Below are 19,445 nucleotides of genomic sequence, written 5' to 3' on the forward strand. Positions count from 1 at the left end.
AAAAAAAAAAAAAAAAAGAAAAGATATTTGTCCATAGCAGCATTGTCACAATAGCTAAAAGGTGGGAGCAACCCAAATGTCTAGAGACAGGTGAAGAATAAGCAAAATGCAGATGGAAAAGGGTGGGGGGTGCTGAGACGTGCCAGAACAGGGATGAACCTCAAAGACACGAAACACCATGTAAACCAGGTGCCCAGAACAGTCAAGGTCATGAGAGTAGAATGGGGGGTGCCAGGGGCTGCGGGAGGGGAAGCAGCATAGGGAGCTGGTGCTTAGTGCTGTGGCTTTCAGTTTTGCAAGAGGGAAAGAGTTCCAGAGATTGGTTGCATTGCAGTGGGAATGTACTTAACAGTATGGATCCTATGCTTAAAATTGGTCATGATGGTGTATTTTGCAAGTGGCACATATAATGGCTGGAGTGACAAAGTGTGATGTGTGGGCCATTGGTGTTGTCATCTCCTTGGAGCTGGTCAGACAGGCATCTGAGGCCCTGCCCAGACCCGCTGCATGGAGACCTGCATTTTTGAACCAGACCCCCCAGGGGTTGTGCACACACTAGGCTTTGAACTGCGGTTGTGCAGGTGCACCAGGGCTTAGGACACAGCGCTTCCCGGCCCAGCATCAGCGTCCTCTCTGCCGCTCTTCCTTCCTCACTTCCTACAGAACCCGACATTTACAGAGCAGCCACAGGCTTCAGGAAGGCCGGCCTCATCCACACCTCCCTGTGGGGGGTGGTCCCAGTCCCCTGGCCACATCTGGTTTGGTTCTGGCCAATGAAACCAAAAGAAGTCCTGCTGGACAGTTTCTGGGGGAGTTTGCTGGCCTTTAAGGACACCAGGGCAAAATGGCCTCTCCTTCCCTTGGAAGTTCCTCAGAAGTTTTCTTATTGGGATGAGACTCAAGCAAATTTTGTAGGCGTCTTGGGACCTTAGGGGCAGTTCAGGACAACAGAGCCACTGACTGATAAAATCCTGGGTCCACTTCATCAATGGATCTCTGGTTATATAAGATTAGAAATGGATTTATTGTTTAAGACCACGAGAGACAGGTGGTTCTTTTACTTGTAGCCCAGGGTTTTTCAGCCTTGACACTGCTGACACTCAGGCTAGATGATTCTTTGCTGTGGGGACAGTCTTATACAGCCTCCCTTGCCTCTGCACACTAGATGCTAATAGCTCTTCCCACTCCCCCTGGGTGACTGATAAAAAAAAATGTCAGGCGGCACCTGTGGCTTAAAGGAGTAGGACGCAGGCCCCATATGCCGGAGGGGAGGTGGAGGGTTCAAACCCAGCCCCGGCCAAAAACTGCAAAAAAAAAAAAAAAAAAAAAAAGTCTCCAGGCATTGACAAATGCTCCCTAGGGGGCCAAATAGCCCACAGTTGAGAATTTCTCTTACAGCCAAAGGCATCCTAAAGAATGCAAAGACCTTTTATCCTGATCCCAGGAGAGCTAAAAATCATTCCTCATCGCTCCAGAGGTGTTTCAAGGATCAAAGTGAGTGGGAGTCTGAGAAAAGCAAACACAACCTGTTACTAATGGTTCCCTGTGTCTGATGCTATTACTGCATTGATAACAATGTTGTCGTTTCCATTTATTCTTAGAAGATTTAACCAGCAGAGGTGTTTAACTTAACAGATGGCCAGCGTGGATAGTAAGTGGAATTTTCCCTCAGCAAAGTCCATTTAGCTCCTGAGACTTTCAGGCTTTTCCTCACTTAGAGATTCTAGACTCTTTTCCAGCCCAATCTTATTGGAAAAAAAGCCATCAACCCCAATTCACTGTCCCACAAAACCAGGGGAGCTGAGGAGTTTGCCGTTAATGCTGGCATTAAACACCATTTTGTATTTATGATACATGTTTTTAGAGATGAAGAGAGACTTTGCTGTTTAGTGCCGGGAGAGAGAGCAATGCCCTCCTTATAATAATGTCTTCACATCTGTGTTTTTGAGGCCCACACAGTCCGCAGACCCTGAACAAACCTCTCTTGCCTTATGTTTCCCTTCCTAGAATCTGCTGACTCATCAAGACAACGTTTTTTAGGAGCCCCCAACTTGTAAAATAAGTGCCCTGGAGAGTGTAGCTCATCTGAAGTATTGCAAAATGTCGTTCAAGGCAAGAAGGCTTACAAGAGAGTTCAGCTTTACAGAAAGATCGGGAGGAGCATAGGGGGTGGGGACAGGTTGTCTGACAGGGAGATAAATGCATTTGATCCTTCATGCCATCAAGTGCTTACCGTGTGACACACACAGAACTGGACACTGGGGCTGGGGGTGGGTGGGAAGGAAAGGCCATTTGGTGGCAGCTGCAGCCCTTGGGGCCTCACATCTGCTGGGACAGATTAGTAGATGCCGGGTTTCCCTCTCACATGGTCCTGTATCAGGGTATGGAGTAGCTATCTCCAAGGAGCCCCCCACCCCTGTCCCTGTAGCTCATGAGCTTTGAGGGCAACTGAGTCCCTTGTTGAGCCCAGAGGTAGAACACATGTATTGGGCCATTGATGTTTTAGCGGGTGGCATATTACAATTGGGACCAGAGAAGGCATTTGTTGGGGGCTTTTAGGGAAAAACAGCTCTGTGTTCCTTTGGAGGAGGTGTGACTTGCAAAAGCAATGGCCCAGGCTGTGGCCCACTTATTTCTACCAATGAGTTGAGGTAAGGACAGAGCAATACACCAGGGAAGGCTGAGTCAGGAGAACTGCCAGGAAATCAGGCTGGAGGCTCGATCAAACCACACCTGATGGACCTCTGGACTTGTAGCAGCATGTGCAGATAAAACCTCCCTATCGTACAAGCCACTTTAAACTGGGTTATTTTTTCTAACTTGCATTATACACACTCCAAACTGACACAGAATCTGGTACCGGGAAGAGGATGCTATGATGAACAATCCATAAATGTGGATCGGTAGCAAGTTGTCTGTATCAAACTAGGAAGATGGTGATCCTTTGTCAGCAAAACCCTTGTTTCCACAGGGATACAGACCTGATGTTTATGGAGCCCGTGGCATCTGGAGATCTTCTACAAAACGTTCAGGATACTGCCTACCTACCTCTGGCAATCTTTGTTAAGGTCTTAGAAGACCCAAATTTAAGGGGAAAGTGGCCCAATTGAAAGTGGAGAGGGACAAAAATACGACTTTGCCAAGTGAGATCCTTTGTGCCTTTGGACTGCAATCTTAAGTGATGGAAACTGATAAGTCCTGGGTTGGTGGAGCTGATTTATCTGGCAAAGGCAACAAGTGGGTAATGTTCTTAGAGGAAAGACTGGAGCCCTGGCAAGACATTACCCCCAACTCCCAGGTCTCACCCAAGCTTCTTGTCTTAAGGACATCGAGCTTGATAAAGGGGATTCTTGACTTGTGAGGAGGCAGCTGGGAGATAGCTAAGGGGCAGGGAACAAGGGTGAGACGACTTCAGAGATGAATGGAGATGCCACTGGTCTGAGCAGCAGGGCTGAGGGCGAGGTGGAAAGGCCAGTCACCAGCTCAAGGAACCTAACCTGAGATCTCCAGCCCACCGACTTGAATAGAAGAAACATTAAATTCTCAATGGACTTGGTGAAGAATGTGGCCATGATGGTGTGAGATTGCCCATCCCTCAGGACCATCCCTGAACTTGATTTTTGGTTTGTTTGTTTGAGACCAAGTCTCACTCTGTTCCCCAGGCTGGAATGCTGTGGTGTCATAACTCACAGCAACCTCAAACTCCTGGGCTCAAGTGATCCTCCTGCCTCAGCCTCCCAAGTAGCTTAGACTACAGGGCACCCACCACAATGTCCAGCTAGTTTTTCAATTTTTAGTAGAGACGTGTGTCACTCTGGCTCAGGCTGGTCTGGAACTTGTGAGCTCAAGCGATCCACAAGCCTTGGCTTCCAGGATTATAGGCATGAGCCACCATGCTTGGCCCCATCCCTAAACTTGTACCCACAGGAAGTGAGGTGCTAAAACAGTGACTCTTCTGAGACATTATCAACCCCATGCCTGCTCAGATGTTGACAAAGTGGAGGACAAGGAAGATACACGCAAACCCAGAATTGGGAGTGCTGTTTTGTCTGGCCAAGAATCTTGCTTCACCACCAGGGGAGAAAACCCTTGCGTTTCTGCCTGGTGAGATATTGTGTGTACTGTTAACCAATGTCAACTGAATGTGTTTCCCATTCTCTTCGCCAAATGGAAACTCTACTGTCAATATCCTTAGCTGTTTTTGTTTTTCCCAGCGTTGCTGCCTCTGTGAATGGTGAACTTCAGAACTTAGTTCATTGGTCACCAGACTGTGAGTAGCGACTAGCAGACGTTTTGGAGAGCATCCTGCATCCCACCCCTCCCCCAAAATCTGACTTTGAATCTGAATCCAGGAACTGGATGAATCATAGGACTGCTCTGAGAGAAGGGGATGAGTCTATTTTAGCCAAGAATGGGTGTTTCTGATGATTGTGTAAGGGAAGGAGAGTGTATGGCTATTGAGTAGCTAAAGAGGTGAACCACATTGCGACATTAGGTTAATGCCTCCATGCTCACCTCCCCTTCTCTGGATAATCATCCTGAATTTGTTCAGGTAACTATACCCGAACTCACAGCTTGTGTAATTCAGAGAAAGCTGACTGTTCTCCCAGACCTAAGACCAGGGCTTAGAGCTGTCACTGAGCTCACTGCTGACCCATGTAGACTGTGAAGCCTGGATGAAGACATTTGCTTGGAACTTCTGAGAGACCAGATTTTGCTCTTCCTTCTTTTGGGATGGACTTGTTGGGTCATACAAGTGCTGGACCAGCATCTCACTGCCATCTCTCCAGCCAAGACCAACGCCAACAGAAAGCTGGAAGGACCCCTGAGAAATGGAACTATGAGCCTGACTGTGCCAGACCTACCCTCACCCCAGGCTTAGGAATTACAGTTTTCTTTATGACAGAATGTTTGTCTTCCTTACTGTTGGAGACAGTTTGAAGAGTTTTCTATTACTCGCAACAAACAACCAACCATTACAGAGTGTGATGAACGCTAAAATAAAAGGATGACAGAAGTACTGAGTGGTTAAGGGAGAAGCTAGGTTAATTAGTTCCAGAAGCAAGCTGTTGCTTTAAGCATTGAGGGTGGGAAGAATTGGAAAGGAACCCACTGCAGTTGATGTTAACTTCATGTTAACTGGTGTGATTTATTTGACCTGTCTGTGGCTGTGATCATGCTTCTCTTTGTCCGTCCAGGTGGGAATGGATAGTTCCCAGGAAATACTGGATTGTGGCAGGAATTGTGCCATCTGTCTCCCCAGTCCTTCAGTGGGCTGAGGGGGTTCTCAATGTCCCATCACACTGTGAGCTGTCAGGCACCTGCTAATTCTTGTTCTTCCCTGCTGCTGTTGTAGGAACTGACTCCCCGGCTGCGGGCTTTCCTCTCGGAACCCATTGGAGAAAAGGATGTCAGCTGGGTGGATGGGGTCAGCCATCAGCTCGCAATCAATTTGATCACTAAAGGTTTCAACAAGGTAATTAGAGGTTTTTTTTTTTTTTTGGTTTTTTTTAACTTCTCTCTCCAACCCCTCTTCCCCTAGTCCTGCCAGATGGCAGCTCCTGCCATGTGTCCCCATGAAGGACCATCAGAGCAAAGCTGACACTTGGCAGGATGCCGCATGCTTCTATCCTACTGACCCTACACGCTTGGGCAGCCTCAAGGACCCGCAGATGATGGGCAAATAAACTTGCTTCACGTCAGAGCAGCTGGGCTGGGCATCATTCGCTCAGTGTTCAAACACTCAGGGGTGGATGGAAGTGGGCCAGCCACTGGAGTCTGGCATGGAGCTGCCAGGGGGTGGTGTGGGCACGCGCCCCACCCCCCAAGGGGACCCAAGGAGTCTTGCTTAGTCTTCTCAGGGCCCAGTCTGGCAATGGCAGGTGGAGAAACCACAGCCTGGAGTCTATACCACAGTAAGGGGAAGTGAGTTATTCTAAGACAGGGGTCCTCAAACTTTTTAAACAGGGAGCCAGTTCACCGTCCCTCAGACCATTGGGGGGCCGGACTGCGGGCCCCTGGACTAGTTGGCTGCTAAGCAGGACAGGCGGCGGCGGCAAAAACTCCCAGTGGGCCAGATAAATGTCCTAGGCGGGCCACAGTTTGAGGACGCCTGTATCATTCCCAGCCCAAAAGTGGCCTTAAAGTTAGCCAGTGAAATCTGAACATTCTTTTCAGATAAGTATAGAAATTATTTATTTTTATGGAGCTGTTTAAAAGCTGTTTGGAATCTCAGGAGAGAATGGGAGACAGTTCCAAAGACAGTCCAAAGACAATGGGAACAGACAAAGGAGGCTGGGAGTTCATGCCCAGCCCTATAAACCCCATCAGCACAAGCACCAGCTAGGGCTTTTGCTGTTAATTCTCTTGGTTTTCCAAGTCAGTCTATACCTCCGGGCAGGAAGATGTCACACAAGCACCCAGAGAGGCTGAGAGCTGCTGCATGCGTGGCTGATGATGTTTGGTTTACATTAGAATCTGAACTATTGTACTTAGGTTTTTCTGAGTGACCCCTGTTCTGCACCAGTTGTTAAATATTCTGACTGTCACCCCAATCTACCAGACAATTTAATATCCAGTAAGAGGTATTGTCATGAACTGGAACTCCATCATTGAGGTAACTGTGATTACTTCCTCCCAGATACAGAAGAGAGGATCATTTCCTCAAGGAGATATTTTAAATTAAAAATTATTTTTTAAAATAAACAGTTGTTCCTTTTACTTTTTAATTTTGATGTAGCATACCTAGGGGAGTGCACATTGATAAGAAGAGTTCAGCTCAATGAGTTTGTGTGTATGTGCACGCCCATGTACCCACCGCCCAGACCCACCATGGGACACTCCAACATTCCAGATGGTTCCCGGTGCCTCTTCCTGGGCAGTGCTATCCCCTGTCCCCAGAGGTAGCCACCATTCTGAAATCAAACACCCTTGATTTAAGGTGCCAATAATTATGGATTTTGTTGTTGTTTAGCCATACTCATCATTTAAAAATATTTTTATTGGCTGGGCACCGTGGCTCACACCTGTAATTCCAGCACTCTGGGAGGTCAAGGCAGGTGGATTGCCTGAGCTCATGGGTTCAAGACCATTGTGGGCAAGAGCAAGACCTTGTCTCTAAAAAATAGCCAGGCATTGTGGCAGGCACCTGTCGTCCCAGCTACATGGGAGGCTGAGGCATGAGAATCACTTGAGCCCAAGAGTTTGAGGTTGCTGTGCGCTGTGATGCCACAGCACTCTACTGAGGGCAACAAAGTAAGACTCCGTCTAAAAATAAATAAAAAATTTAAAAAAATATGTTTTTGTTAACGTATACTTTACACATAGTAAATTTCACCTGTTTCAACACACATTCCTACAAATTTTGACAAATGCATATAGTCATGTAGCCACTGCCACGCTCAAGACACAGAAGGATCTTATTGCTGCAAAATATTCATTTCCTTGTGCTGCTTTATATTCACCATCCTCAGTCCCTGGCAACCACTGATTTATTTTCTATCCTGGTAGTTTTCCCTTTTCCAGCTTAACTTATATGTGTGCGCTCACGTGTGTGTTTGTTTTAATAGTTTAACTGTGTTTTAAATAAGGATTGTAGGTGGGATGAGAGGCAGGTTCAGGATAAAAAATGGATAAATAATGGAAAAATTTCAGGCTTCTGAGAACTTGCCACATGGAGTCAGGGCTGCAGGGTTTGCCCATGTGCAGTCCAGTCCCTGGAGATGTGTCCCTCTTGTGCTTATGGCCTCCTGGCCAGGGCAGTGAGCAGTGCTCCATTCAGCATTCCTAGAACCACTAATTCCTGGCACCTATGCTGGAGATGTCACCATCATCCTTTGCTTTGAACCTCCCTGACCTGGGACTGAGATGAGGGTTGCAATGTTTACTCTACAGACAAGGAGACAGAGGATCCAGGGAGTCACTGCCTTGACTGAAGTCCCTGGTGAGGATGAGAATGGCTGTGGATTGCACTGTCACAAACTACACAGGGTACCTGGCAGGGAGGGGTCTTAGAATGACACACGGTTGTAAGACCCCCTATCAGGTCTGGGGCCTGGCTGAGCCTGTACGAGGATCCAGGAGAATAACTAGAAGTGGCCCCCACAAGATGAGCAAATGTTTGGAGTGACAGTGGGTTCATGGGCGGGGCCAGCAATAAGAGCATCTGGGGCAGGCAAAGAGCCATGCAAGGAGCTCGTCCCATAAGTTTGGGGTTTTCTGCCGGGCGTTGCTAGATCAAAGGCAAGGGGTCTAGTAAATTCAAATTTCAGATAAATAATTTTTTTAGTGTAACTGTGTGCCCAGGAGACAGGGAGAAGGGAGAAGGGGCAAGACCACCCCTGGACAGTGCATCCCCACTGAGACACGGGGTTTTGAACTTGCAATGACTGAGCAATCCTGGGTTTGCAGGGTTGCCATGGCCACCGTAGACATGAAGAGGTAACAGCCAATAATGGGTGGGAGAAAGCCAGAGAAAGTGGATTCCTTGCACCACAGGGTGCTGTGACCATGGGAGTTATGTTTGGTACAGGTGCCAGGAGCTGGGACTTAGGCAGAGCAAGTGTAAGCAGCCTAAGAAAGAGAGAGGCTGAGACATTTGTCTCTGTTCAACAAGGCCTGGTGTCAGTGTGAGGACTGAAGATGTTTTTTAAATTTCAGATTTAAATATGAAGGTACAAATGATCAGGTTACAATGTTTGCATTTGTTAGGTGAGGTCCCTATTGTAGTTGTGGCCTGCACCCAGGAGGCGCACCATGTACCCTTACATTGTGCCAATTAAGTGGGAGCACACCAGTCCCCCTCTCCCCTTTCCCCCTCCCCCTTTCCCTAGCTTGAATTGAACTGAGTTTCTCCTCTTGTGTGGGCATATATTAGATTGTCTACTGGCTTCATATTAGTATTAAGTACATTAGACACTTGCTTTTCCATTCCTTTTTTTTTCTCGAGACAGAGCCTCAAGCTGTCCCCCTGGGTAGAGTGCCGTGGCATCACAGCTCACAGCAACCTCCAACTCCTGGGCTCAAGCGAGTCTCCTGCCTCAGCCTCCCAAGTAGCTGGGACCACAGGCGCCTGCCACAACACTTGGCTATTTTTTGGTTGCAGCCGTCATTGTTGTTTTGGCGGAATTCGAACCCACCAGCTCAGGTGTATGTGGCTGGCACCTTAGCTGCTTTGAGCCACAGGTGCCGAGCCTTTTCCATTCTTATGGTCCACATTCTTCTTAGTAAAGTATCATCCAACTCCAACTCCATCCAGGTAAATAAAAAATATGTAAAGTATCCATCTGTTTTCTTACTAAGTAATATTCCATGGTATACATCAGGTATCCTCAAACTATAGCCCATGGTCCACATGTGGCCCGCTGAGGACATTTATCTGGCCCGCTGGGTGTTTTTGCCGCCACTGCCTGTCCTGCTTAGCAGCCAACTCATCCCAGGGCCCACAGTCCAGTCCTCCAGTGGTCTGAGGGACAGTGAACTGGCCCCCTATTTAAAAAGTTTGAAAATCCCTGTTACCACAGTTTATTAATCCATTCCTGGGTTGATGGGCACTTGAATTGTTTCCACATCTTGGTGATTGCAAATTGAACTATGATAAACAGTCTAGTACAAATGTCCTTATGATAAATTTATTTTGTTTCTTTTGGGTAGATATCTAGTAATGGGATCACAGGATCAAACGGGAGGTCTAATTTGATTTCTTTGAGGATTCACCATACTTCTTTCCAAAGAGACTGTATTCGTTTACAATCCCAACAGTGTAAAAGTGTTCCCTTCTCTCCATAGCCACACCAGCTTTGGGACTTTGTGATGGGGGCTATTCTCACAGGGGTTAAGTGATATCTCAGGGTGATTTTGATTTGCATTTCTCTGATGATTAGGGACAATGAGCATTTTTTCATATGCTCATTGGCCATTGTCTGTCTTCCTCAGAGAAGGTTCTGTTTATGTCTCTTGCCCAATGATAGATGGAATTGTTTACTCTTTGATTAGGACTGAAGATTTTAATACTTGTGGACCAGGCCGCTATGTACTCTGCAAGGCCCTTTGCAAAATGAAAATATGAGGCATCTTGTTCAGATTTATTAAGAATTTGAATGTGGCAGCAGAGCATTACATCAGGTTGGGGGCTCTTCTGAGTGCCAGGCCCCTTGTGACAACATGAGTTACATGCGAGAGAACTCACCCCTGAGGCAGATGCAAATCGCTGCCCTTAGGAGGAAGGTCCCCTAAGGGAGTGGGGGAGGTTCCTCCTCTGCTTGGGGCAAAGCCCTGGGGTGATCCTGGCTGTTTGCACCTAGAGTTGACGGGAATTCTGCCCTTGAGGTCCCATCTTGCTGCCCTGGAAAGGAAAATGCTTCCTTGACTTGGCTGTGGCCACTGTCCAGGATGGTAGGAGCTCAGGGCATCTGTTCAGGGTTTCTGTGTTTCTGTGTCACCCTCCCTGCAGCTGGATTTTAGGAAGCTTCTGCCCAAAGAGGGACAGGGGCCAGCCTCTCTTCTCCTTGGTTAGAGGCTTGCTTATTGGAGCCTGCAGAGAATGAGGGGAACGCACAACTCCAGCTTCCCTGGGGAGCAAGACTAAGCCTTCAGGGATAAGGCGAGAAGGCAGCCCAACTACTGCCTGCTGGGAGATGTGGGGAGCCAGGGAAAGCTGCAGGGAACTTCAGGTGGCAGCTGGGCCAGGAACCCGTAAGACGAGGCCTTCTCCTTACAGCACTCCTGGACAGTTAACTCAGGTCCGTGGGGTACATTCCCAGGCGTCCTGGCTGCTGAGCCTGGTGGGGACGTGGAGGCTTCTGTTACCAGGCAGGTAATGCAGGTGGTGCCACCTCAGACGTGGGCAGAGGATGTGTCAGCCTCCAGGACAGACTGGGGACAGGTGGGATGTGCAAGAACAGTGCAGAGGAAAACAGGTGTCTGAACTTCTCGGATTCTGGTGACTCCACCTGGGGGATGGGAAGGGCAGTACACGTGAGGGTCAGGTGGATTAATAAAGTGTGTCTCCAACAGCACGTGGCCCACAGAAATGCTATTTACAATTAAATGTTATAACTAATTATCATCACTCATGTTTCTCTCCTCAGACAAAGCTCTATGTAAGCCCCTTACTATTGATTCTTATTAATAATAACTATTAATATCGTTAATGTCCTCTCTCCATGGACAAAGCTCTATGTCTTTGTTCTGTTGTGTTCACCTGGCACCTCTTATACTCAGAGCAGCTGGCTCAAGTGACCCTTAATCGATGTTAATTTTTTTTTTTTTTTTTTTGGCTGGGGCTGGGTTTGAACCCACCACCTCTGGCATATGGGGCCGGCGCCCTACTCCTTTGAGCCACAGGCACCACCCAATTCTGTTAATTTTTTTAAACACTGGTTTTAAAACATCTCTGTAAAAATCTCCCCTGGAAGTGGGAGCATACAGTTAAAGTAAAATGAGATCGTGCTAAGCACTATATTGCTTTTTTTAAAAGAAGATTAAAGTAGCAGTTCAAAAATCACCAAGAAATCCTGTCTTTTTTCCCTTTTCAACAACTGGATCATGACTAAAAATAAAACCTCTGAACTTCCATGCTTGGGTACATTTTATGACTAGGATTCAGCTTTTATTTTATTTTATTTCTCTTTTTAAAAAATATGACTTTTGGGCTTGGTGCCCGTAGCACGGTGGTTATGGGACCAGCCTCATGCACCAAGGGTGGTGGATTCAAACCCAGCTCAGGCCAGCTAAACAACAACGACAACTGCAATAAAAAAACAGCCAGGTGGCTCGGCGCCTGTGGCTCAAGCGGCTAAGGCACCAGCCACATACACCTAAGGTGGCGGGTTCGAATCCCCAGCCCGGGCCCGCCAAACAACAATGATGGCTGCAACCAAAAACTGGCCAGGTGTTGTGGCGGGCGCCTGTGGTCCCAGCTACTTGGGAGGCTGAGGCAGAAGACTCGCTTGAGCCCAGGAGTTGGAGGTTGCTGTGAGCTGTGATGCCACAGCACTCTACTGAGGACGACAGAGTGAGACTCTGTCTCAAAAAAAAGAAGGAAATATGACTGTTGTTTGGCAGGCCCAGGCTAGGTTCGAACCTGCCAGACCCAGTGTATGTGGCCGGTGCCCTAGTCGCTGAGCTACAGGCACCGAGCCTGAGGTTTAGCATGTTTTACCAGGAGGGTTCACCCTGCAGCTTATGGGCCTCATGCTAATTTTGTGAGGACTTGTTTTGCTCATTTGTCAGATATCATGAAAAGTATGCATGAACCTTTTTTTCTCTAATTGGCATTTGTGAGTGTTTGTGTGTTTACTGTGTGGCCCAAGACAACTCTTCTTCCCATGTGTGGACACTGCTGGACCTCCTGAGCTGCAGGACAAAAGAGAAATCTACATTTTTATGCTTTCCCACTTAATTCATGTAATTTAATTTGCAGAGCAGGTCACTTGATGCACCTTGGGAAGGTACAGAAACTGAGACCTGGGTTCTAAAGGTTCTTACTAATAACTTGGGCTTTGTGAGTTTGCCTGAGATCACACTGGTGGTTTGTAAAAACACATCCATGCCAAGATGCCATTCATCTGCCAGCCCTATGTTTAGAGAAGCTTGTGGCCCTGAGCAGCGTTTGGAGATAGTTGTGATTGTCACTGCTTTGGGGGTGGGGTGGGGTAGAGAGGCGCCTCTGGCATCTAGCACAATGCACAGGACAGACCACCCAACACCCCTCAACACAGAGGCATCCAAAAGGTTCATAGTGCTGAGGTTTCCAAACCTTGAGAACAGCAGTTGAGAAGGTGGTGGGGTGGGAGCGTCTCTTACTCTGCCTTGTGTGTGTTTGAAAGAGAGAAATACTGTCCCAGAGGCCCAAAGGGAGCCTTAGGGCTATGTGAGGCCCCCACTACCCAAAATGTTTGTCCTGGACCGGCATCAGCTGGGAATTTGTTAAAAATGCAGGACTCTCCCATGACTTGGCTATTACGAATTGAGCTGCAATGAATAATCTGGTGCAAATATCTTTTTTTGCAGAGTGATTTTTGGTCTTTTGGATATACTCCTAGTAGAGGAATTATAGGATCCAATGGCAGGTCAATTTTTAGATCCCTGGGGGTGGCGCCTGTGGCTCAAGGAGTAGGGTGCCGGCCCCATATACCAGGGGAGGCAGGTTCAAGCCTGGCCCTGGCCAAAACTGCAAAAGAAAAAAAAATTTTTTTTAGATCCCTGAGTGTTCTCCCAACTTCTTTCCAAAAGGAACATATTAGCTTGTCTTCCTACCAGCAGTGCAGAAGTGTTCCCTTTTCTCCACATCCACGTCAACACCTGTAGTTTGGGATTTGGGGATGTGGGCTACTCTTACTGAAGTTAGATGGTATCTCAAAGTGGTTTCGATTTGAATTTCTCTGATGATTAAAGATGATGAGCATTTTTTCATGTGTCTATAGACCATGTGCCTGTCTTCTTCAGAGAAGCTTCTGTTCAGGTCTCTTGCCCACAGTGAAATGGGATCACTTATTCTTTTCATATTAAAAAGTTTGAGTTCTCTGTGGATTCTGGTTATCAAGTGCCCATGAACCCATGAATGGATTAATAAATTGTGGTATAGATATACTATGGAATACTATACAGCCTTAAAAAGTATGGAGACTTTACCTCTTTTATGTTTACATGGCGGGACCTGGAACATATTCTCCTGAGTAAAGAATGGAGGAAAAAGTATCCAATGTACTCAGTCCTTCTATGAAACCTACTTACATTTACTCACACTTTCTTATGAAAGATAGAACACAACTATAGCCCAGGATGAAGGAGAGAAGTGGAGTGGGAAGGGAGGGGAGGGGCGAGGTTGGATAGAGGGAGGGTAAACAGTGGGACCACACCTATGGAACATATTGTAAGGGTACAAGTCAAATTTATCAAGTGTAGAACATAAATGTCTTAACATAATAATCAAGTAAATGAGGCAAAAGCTATATTAATTAGTGTGATGTAAGCATGTCAAAATGTACTAAAAAAAATTAACACATTGTACCCCACATATGCACAAATGCACTCATGATCTTTGTGTATATGACTTGATAAAAAAAAAAAACAAAAACGCAGGACTTTCAAACCTTACCTCAGACTCCTGGAGATTCCGTGCTCATTACAGTTTGAGGAGGATGGGGTTTGCTTCTGTCCGGACCAGTCAGCCTCTGCAGCAGCCCTGGGAGGTGGGCGTTTAACTCGGCCTTCCATTCACCAGGAGCCTGTCCCCAATCCTCATGCCCTACTCAGGGCTCCAGGGTTGACCGTCTCCCTGGAATCTGACCTGTCCCCTGCTCCGTTGACTGTCTCCTGAGTCCTGGTGGAGGGGGGAAGAGCACATCTGAGCCAGTTTACCCTAACATTTCCCGTTTCCTTCCCTGCCTTGTCCCCACCCCCAGGCCTACATCCTGTTGGGACAGTTCCTTCTGATGCACAAGAACGAAGCAGAGTTTCAAAAGTGGCTCATTTACTGCTGTGGCGCCACCGAGTATGAGGCCCAGCAGAGTTCCAACTGTCTCAAGGAGTGGTGCGCTTGCTTCCTGTAGACACGAGTCCACGGCTGGGCAGCTGGGCAGCCTGGTGCAAACTGCCCAGCTGCGCCCAGCCTGGATCAGCACCCCCTTCAGCTGATTCACAGATGTGTGAAGGTGAATAAAGGATTCCTATGTAAAGTCACTGATGTTTGGGACAGTTAGCTGTGTAGTGACATCTAATCGAAACATTCTCTGTAGTCTAAAATGTCCTGGCCCTTTCAGAGTGTGCCACACTGAAGTTCTATGGAATCTAGGGATGGAGAAACCGCCCAGGCTGGGTGAAAGAAAACTGCTTTCGAAGTCAGCCAGGCAGCTGTGAGTTCCAGTTCTGCCGATCACCACATTGTCCTGGGTGAGCTACTTTAACCTCACTAAACCTCAGTTTCCTCGTCTGTAAAATAGGACAAGAAGGTGATAGCCCTGCCTTGCAGGGTAGATCCATGAAAACAGTAAAGGATGCGGTGTAGCCAGAACACAATGACTGGCCACTGCGGCCTCTGCTCCTGCAGTTCCCCGCTGGTCTCAGCCTCCTCGACACTCGGTCCTCCTGTGGCACTTGGGAGGGAACTCACAGCTGCGAATTGGAAGGGAACCTAGATACCAGCATATCCAGTCTGCCCAATTCTGTTCCAACAGCTGAGTCCTGGATACTGTGTAACTAGTAGGGCCTATACTCTCTTTCATGGGTAGATAAGAAAGGACAACAGGTAAAAATTAAATTATTTCAGATATCAGCTACGATCTTGTAGGGTCACATTAGCCCACTGGTCCCCAAAGGCATTTTAATGGACACACGGAGCCCTGGGCTCACACATGTACCCTCAACCCTGCCAGTGGAGATGGTTCTACTTGGCAGGGCAGTTGTTTTGGTTTGGGGGGGTTATTGTTGAGACAGAGTCTCACCCTGTCACCCTGGGTAGAGTGCCGTGGCATCAGAGCTCACAGCAACCTCAGACTCTTGGGCTCTAGAGAGTCTTCTTGCCTCAGCCTCCTGAGTGGCTGGGACTACAGGTGCCTGCCACTATGCCTGGCTAGTTTTTTTCTATTTTTTACCAGAAAGGGTCTCCTCTTGCTCAGGCTGGTCTCAAACTCCTGAGCTCAAGTGATCCTCCCACCTCAGCTCCCTAGAGTGCTAGGATTACAGGCATGAGCCACTACACCGGCCTAGGACAGTTACTTTGATCATTTGGGACAGGATTGTTGCCTGAGATCATTTATCAGTTGTCATGGATTTGGCCAGGATCTTAAGCAAGAGCTGAAATGTCTCTAAGGGAGAGGGATTGGACCCTCCTCCCAGCCTGATGTCTGTAGTTGGAGGTGCTGGGACTGTTTCAATTAGGATGTGTAGAGCGTGCAAGCTGTGAGCATGGTCAGGTGCTAGGGGAGAGGCAGGGAAATAGGTGTGAGTTTCTTTGGCTTCCTGGGCACTTACACCCTAAGGGGTGACTGGGGGAAGGGATGCCCACACAGTACAGGTCTGTCTTACCTTGGGCTCTCCCAGAAGCAGACCTGGGGATAGGAGTTTGGCAGGTGCTCCTAGGAAGTACAGCGAGGTCAGTGCAGTGTGTAGCAGGGCAGGAAGGCAGCCAGTAAAGGCGAGTGGACTCGGAGCCAGCCTACAACAAGCGTTTGAAGTTCCCCTGCCCTGGGCTAGCTAGATGCCACTCTTGTCAGTTAGTGGTGGAGGGTTGCTTGCTGGAAGTTAATTCCTCAGCTTCTGAGCCCACCACATAGGAAAGGGAACCTCAGGAGGAAGCCCCCAGGCAGAGAAATGCAGGCCTGACAGCTGGGAGTCCGCTGGCCCCTGCCCTGCCCTGCCCCTGCCCTGACAGGCGGATGGACAGGGCAGCACAGCCAGCTCCTGCCACAGATGGGTGGTGTTGGGTAGACAGGCCCAGCTTTGAACACAAAGTCCACTCCCTCGCCACTACTTATAAGGCCTGTGGAAAGCCACCCTTCCAGCCCAGCTGCCCAGCTGCCCAGCTGCAGAATGGTGATATTATCTGCCCAGTGTGAGGAAGATTAAAAGCCTTGCACTTGGTATAAAGCTTTATGTGCGATAGCTCTAAAAACCCTCCATATTAAAATGTGCAGCACTACTATTCACCACAGCCAAATACAGAATCCCCCTAAGTGCCCACGGATGGCTGACAGGATAAAGAAAATGTGGTATAGATACACAGCGGAGCATTATTCAGCCGTAAAAAGGAACGGAATCCTCTCGTTTGCCCCAACATGGATGGAACTGGAGGTAATTTTGTTAAGTGAAATAAGCCAGACGCAGAAGGAAAAGTATCTCATGATCTCACTCCCAAGTGGCAGCTAAGAAAGCAGGTGTCGTGGCAGCAGAGAGTAGAAGGTGGTGACCTGAATCTGAGAAGGGAAGCGGGAGGGAGGGAGGAGAGGGGTGGATTCACTGCAACAACCAAGAAAGTTAGGTAGGCGCATCAGACCTAGCGCTTGGTAAATCAGTAGAGTGACCGTAGTAAACAATAATCTATCGTATAGTTCCAATTAGCTACTAGAAAATAATTTAATTCCAGCATAAAGAAAAGACAAATGTTTAAGGTGTTGGATATTTTGATTACCCTAACTGGATTATTGCCCACTATATGAATGTATCCAAATATCACATGTACCCCCCCAGATATGTATTTATCTATTATGTATCAATTTTTAAAATCTTGAAAAATGTGCAACACTGATTGCGTATTGTTATTTAGAGAAGGGAGAGGTTGGTATGGACCAGAGTGGTCAGGAAAGATGGTCACTGTGGTGGGGAGACATTGTGGAATTTCTCTTCTGAGGCTTCTGTTTTCTCAGTGCGATAGCAAGTAAGATGACAGGCTGTGTGGCTGGGCGCCTGTAGAACAGTGGTTATGGCGCCGGCCACATGCACTGAGGGTAGCTGGTCTAAACCCAGCCTGGGCCAGCTAAACAACAATGACAACTGCAACAAAAAAATAGCCAGGCGTTGTGGCGGGTGCCTGTAGTCCTAGCTACTTGGGAGTCTGAGGCAAGAGAATTGCTTAAGCCCAGAAGTTGGAGGTTGCTGTGAACAATGATGCCACGGCACTCTACCAAGGGTGACATAGTGAGACTCTGTCTCAAAAAACAAAAAAAATAAGATGTCAGGCTGTGAACTAGAATGGGGCATGAGGATAGTGTGAGGTGGGTGTCAAGGACAATGAAAGGATAGATGGATGTTACAGAAAGGCGGAGTCATTAAACAATATAGACAGACACATAGATGATAGGTAGATAGACATCTAGGTGGATGGATAAGTAGACAGATAAATGTCAGATTAGAGAGACGATAGATCAATGAGAGATAATAGGTAAGAAGGCAGGCAAAAGATGACAGATAAGTGATCAATTAGCTGATAGTAGATAAATGAAAGATTAGACAGATAAATGATAGATCAGATGGAGAAATGATAGATTGGAAGATGGATAGATGATAGGTCGATAAATGGCAGATTAGAGAGATGATAGATGGGTACATGATTGGCAGTCAGATATCGATAGTGACAATTCCTGGCTATCCTATGATATATGTCAGGGGTCCTCAAACTTTTTAAACAGGGGGCCAGTTCACTGTCCCTCAGACCACTGGAGGGCCAGACTGCAGGTCCTAGGACGAGTCGGCTGCTAAGCAGAACAGGCAGTGGCAGCAAAAAACACCTAGCCAGCCCGATAAATGTCCTCGGCGGGCCGCATGTGGCCCGTGGGCCGTAGTTTGAGGATGCCCAGTGTATATACATTAAAAAAATGTAGAGAGACAGTGCCCTGTGATTATCCTCGGGGAGGGGGTATTAAAAGGCTCTTTCACTCACAACTTCATACAGTAGTCCAGCCTTTGAATTTTAGCAGTAAGTATTTTTCCTATAAATCAGAACAAAAGCAGTGGGAGGCCAGGCCTGGTGGCTCACACCTGTGTTCCCAGCACTTGGGAGGCCAAGGTGGGTGGATTTCCTGAGCTCACAGGTTGGAGACCAGACCGAGCCAGAGCAAGACCTCATCTCTAAAAATAGCTGGGTATGTGGTGGGCACCTGTACTCTCAGCTACTTGGGAGGCTGAGGCAAGAGAATCATTTGAGCCCAGGAGTTTGAGGTTGCTGTAAACTATGATGCCACGGCACTCTACCAAGGGGTGACAAAGTGAGATTCTGTCTCAAAGAAAAAGAAAAAAAAAATAGAATAAAAAGGAAAAAAGCAGTAGGAGACATTTCCAGTTTCAAGCACAAAGAATAGAGCTGGAGAGGACTGAGGCCTGCAGGACAGCGATCTGTGGGCACACACCTCTCCTCCTCCCTGGGGCCTCCACGTCAAGGACTGAGGCCTGCAGGACAGCGATCTGTGGGCACACACCTCTCCTCCTCCCTGGAGCCTCCACGTCACTGGTCTCAGATCAGGGCTAAGTCTCTCTACACAGAGGAAATTTCCACTACGATTCTCTGCCTTGAAGACTTTTGGATCTTTTTTTGTCACCTCCCCTCTTCCAATTTTAGTTCTTCTCTTACTTTCCCAAGGTGAAGATCACCTTGGAGAAATGGAGGAGGGCGGTTTTTCTTTCTTGTCCTTTCTTACCAGATTCATCTGTCACAGCTATGCTTCGGTGCCCCCTCCATAGCCAAGTCTCTGGTTTCTGTTAAGAGTGATCCTTATTGTACAGACTGGGCTATTGTATCGCACTGCCAGTCCAGTGGCTGAATCTTCTTGGACTGGACTGGGGGGCCACTGTGGCCAGGGCCCTGGGCAGAGAGAGGCCCTGAATAATGCCACTAAGTGGGTCTGGGACCATGGACAAATCACTTGATTTGTCTGTTTCCCAGACTGTGAAATAAGACATACCTGATTTTCCAATCTGCTATCTCTGTTTTGAAGAGAGTTCAGTAATAGACA

General features: G+C 47.7%; 1 protein-coding gene across 1 annotated transcript; it reads left to right on the top strand.

Annotated features, from left to right (window-relative positions):
- Positions 1 to 4,507: 4,507 nt before the first annotated feature.
- On the top strand, positions 4,508 to 14,682 carry BANF2 (barrier to autointegration factor 2). Its single transcript, XM_012812407.2, has 3 exons — positions 4,508 to 4,552; positions 5,357 to 5,476; positions 14,406 to 14,682. Exons 1-3 carry the CDS (start codon positions 4,508 to 4,510, stop codon positions 14,550 to 14,552), a joined length of 312 nt encoding a protein of 103 aa, XP_012667861.1. The 3' UTR covers positions 14,553 to 14,682.
- The last annotated feature ends 4,763 nt before the right edge of the window (positions 14,683 to 19,445 follow it).

This window comes from Otolemur garnettii, unplaced genomic scaffold, assembly GCF_000181295.1.
Source record: "Otolemur garnettii isolate 467f Iridium unplaced genomic scaffold, OtoGar3 scaffold00208, whole genome shotgun sequence".
Lineage (NCBI taxonomy): Eukaryota > Metazoa > Chordata > Mammalia > Primates > Galagidae > Otolemur > Otolemur garnettii.

What these genes read in the sequence shown, in the direction of transcription:
- BANF2 (XM_012812407.2), top strand. Translation starts at nt 4,508, where the DNA reads ATGCTCACCTCCCCTTCTCTGGATAATCATCCTGAATTTGTTCAG. An exon ending in ATCATCCTGAATTTGTTCAG is followed by an intron (nt 4,553 to 5,356) that starts GTAACTATACCC and finishes CTGCTGTTGTAG; the next exon opens with GAACTGACTCCCCGGCTGCG. An exon ending in TCACTAAAGGTTTCAACAAG is followed by an intron (nt 5,477 to 14,405) that starts GTAATTAGAGGT and finishes CCCCACCCCCAG; the next exon opens with GCCTACATCCTGTTGGGACA.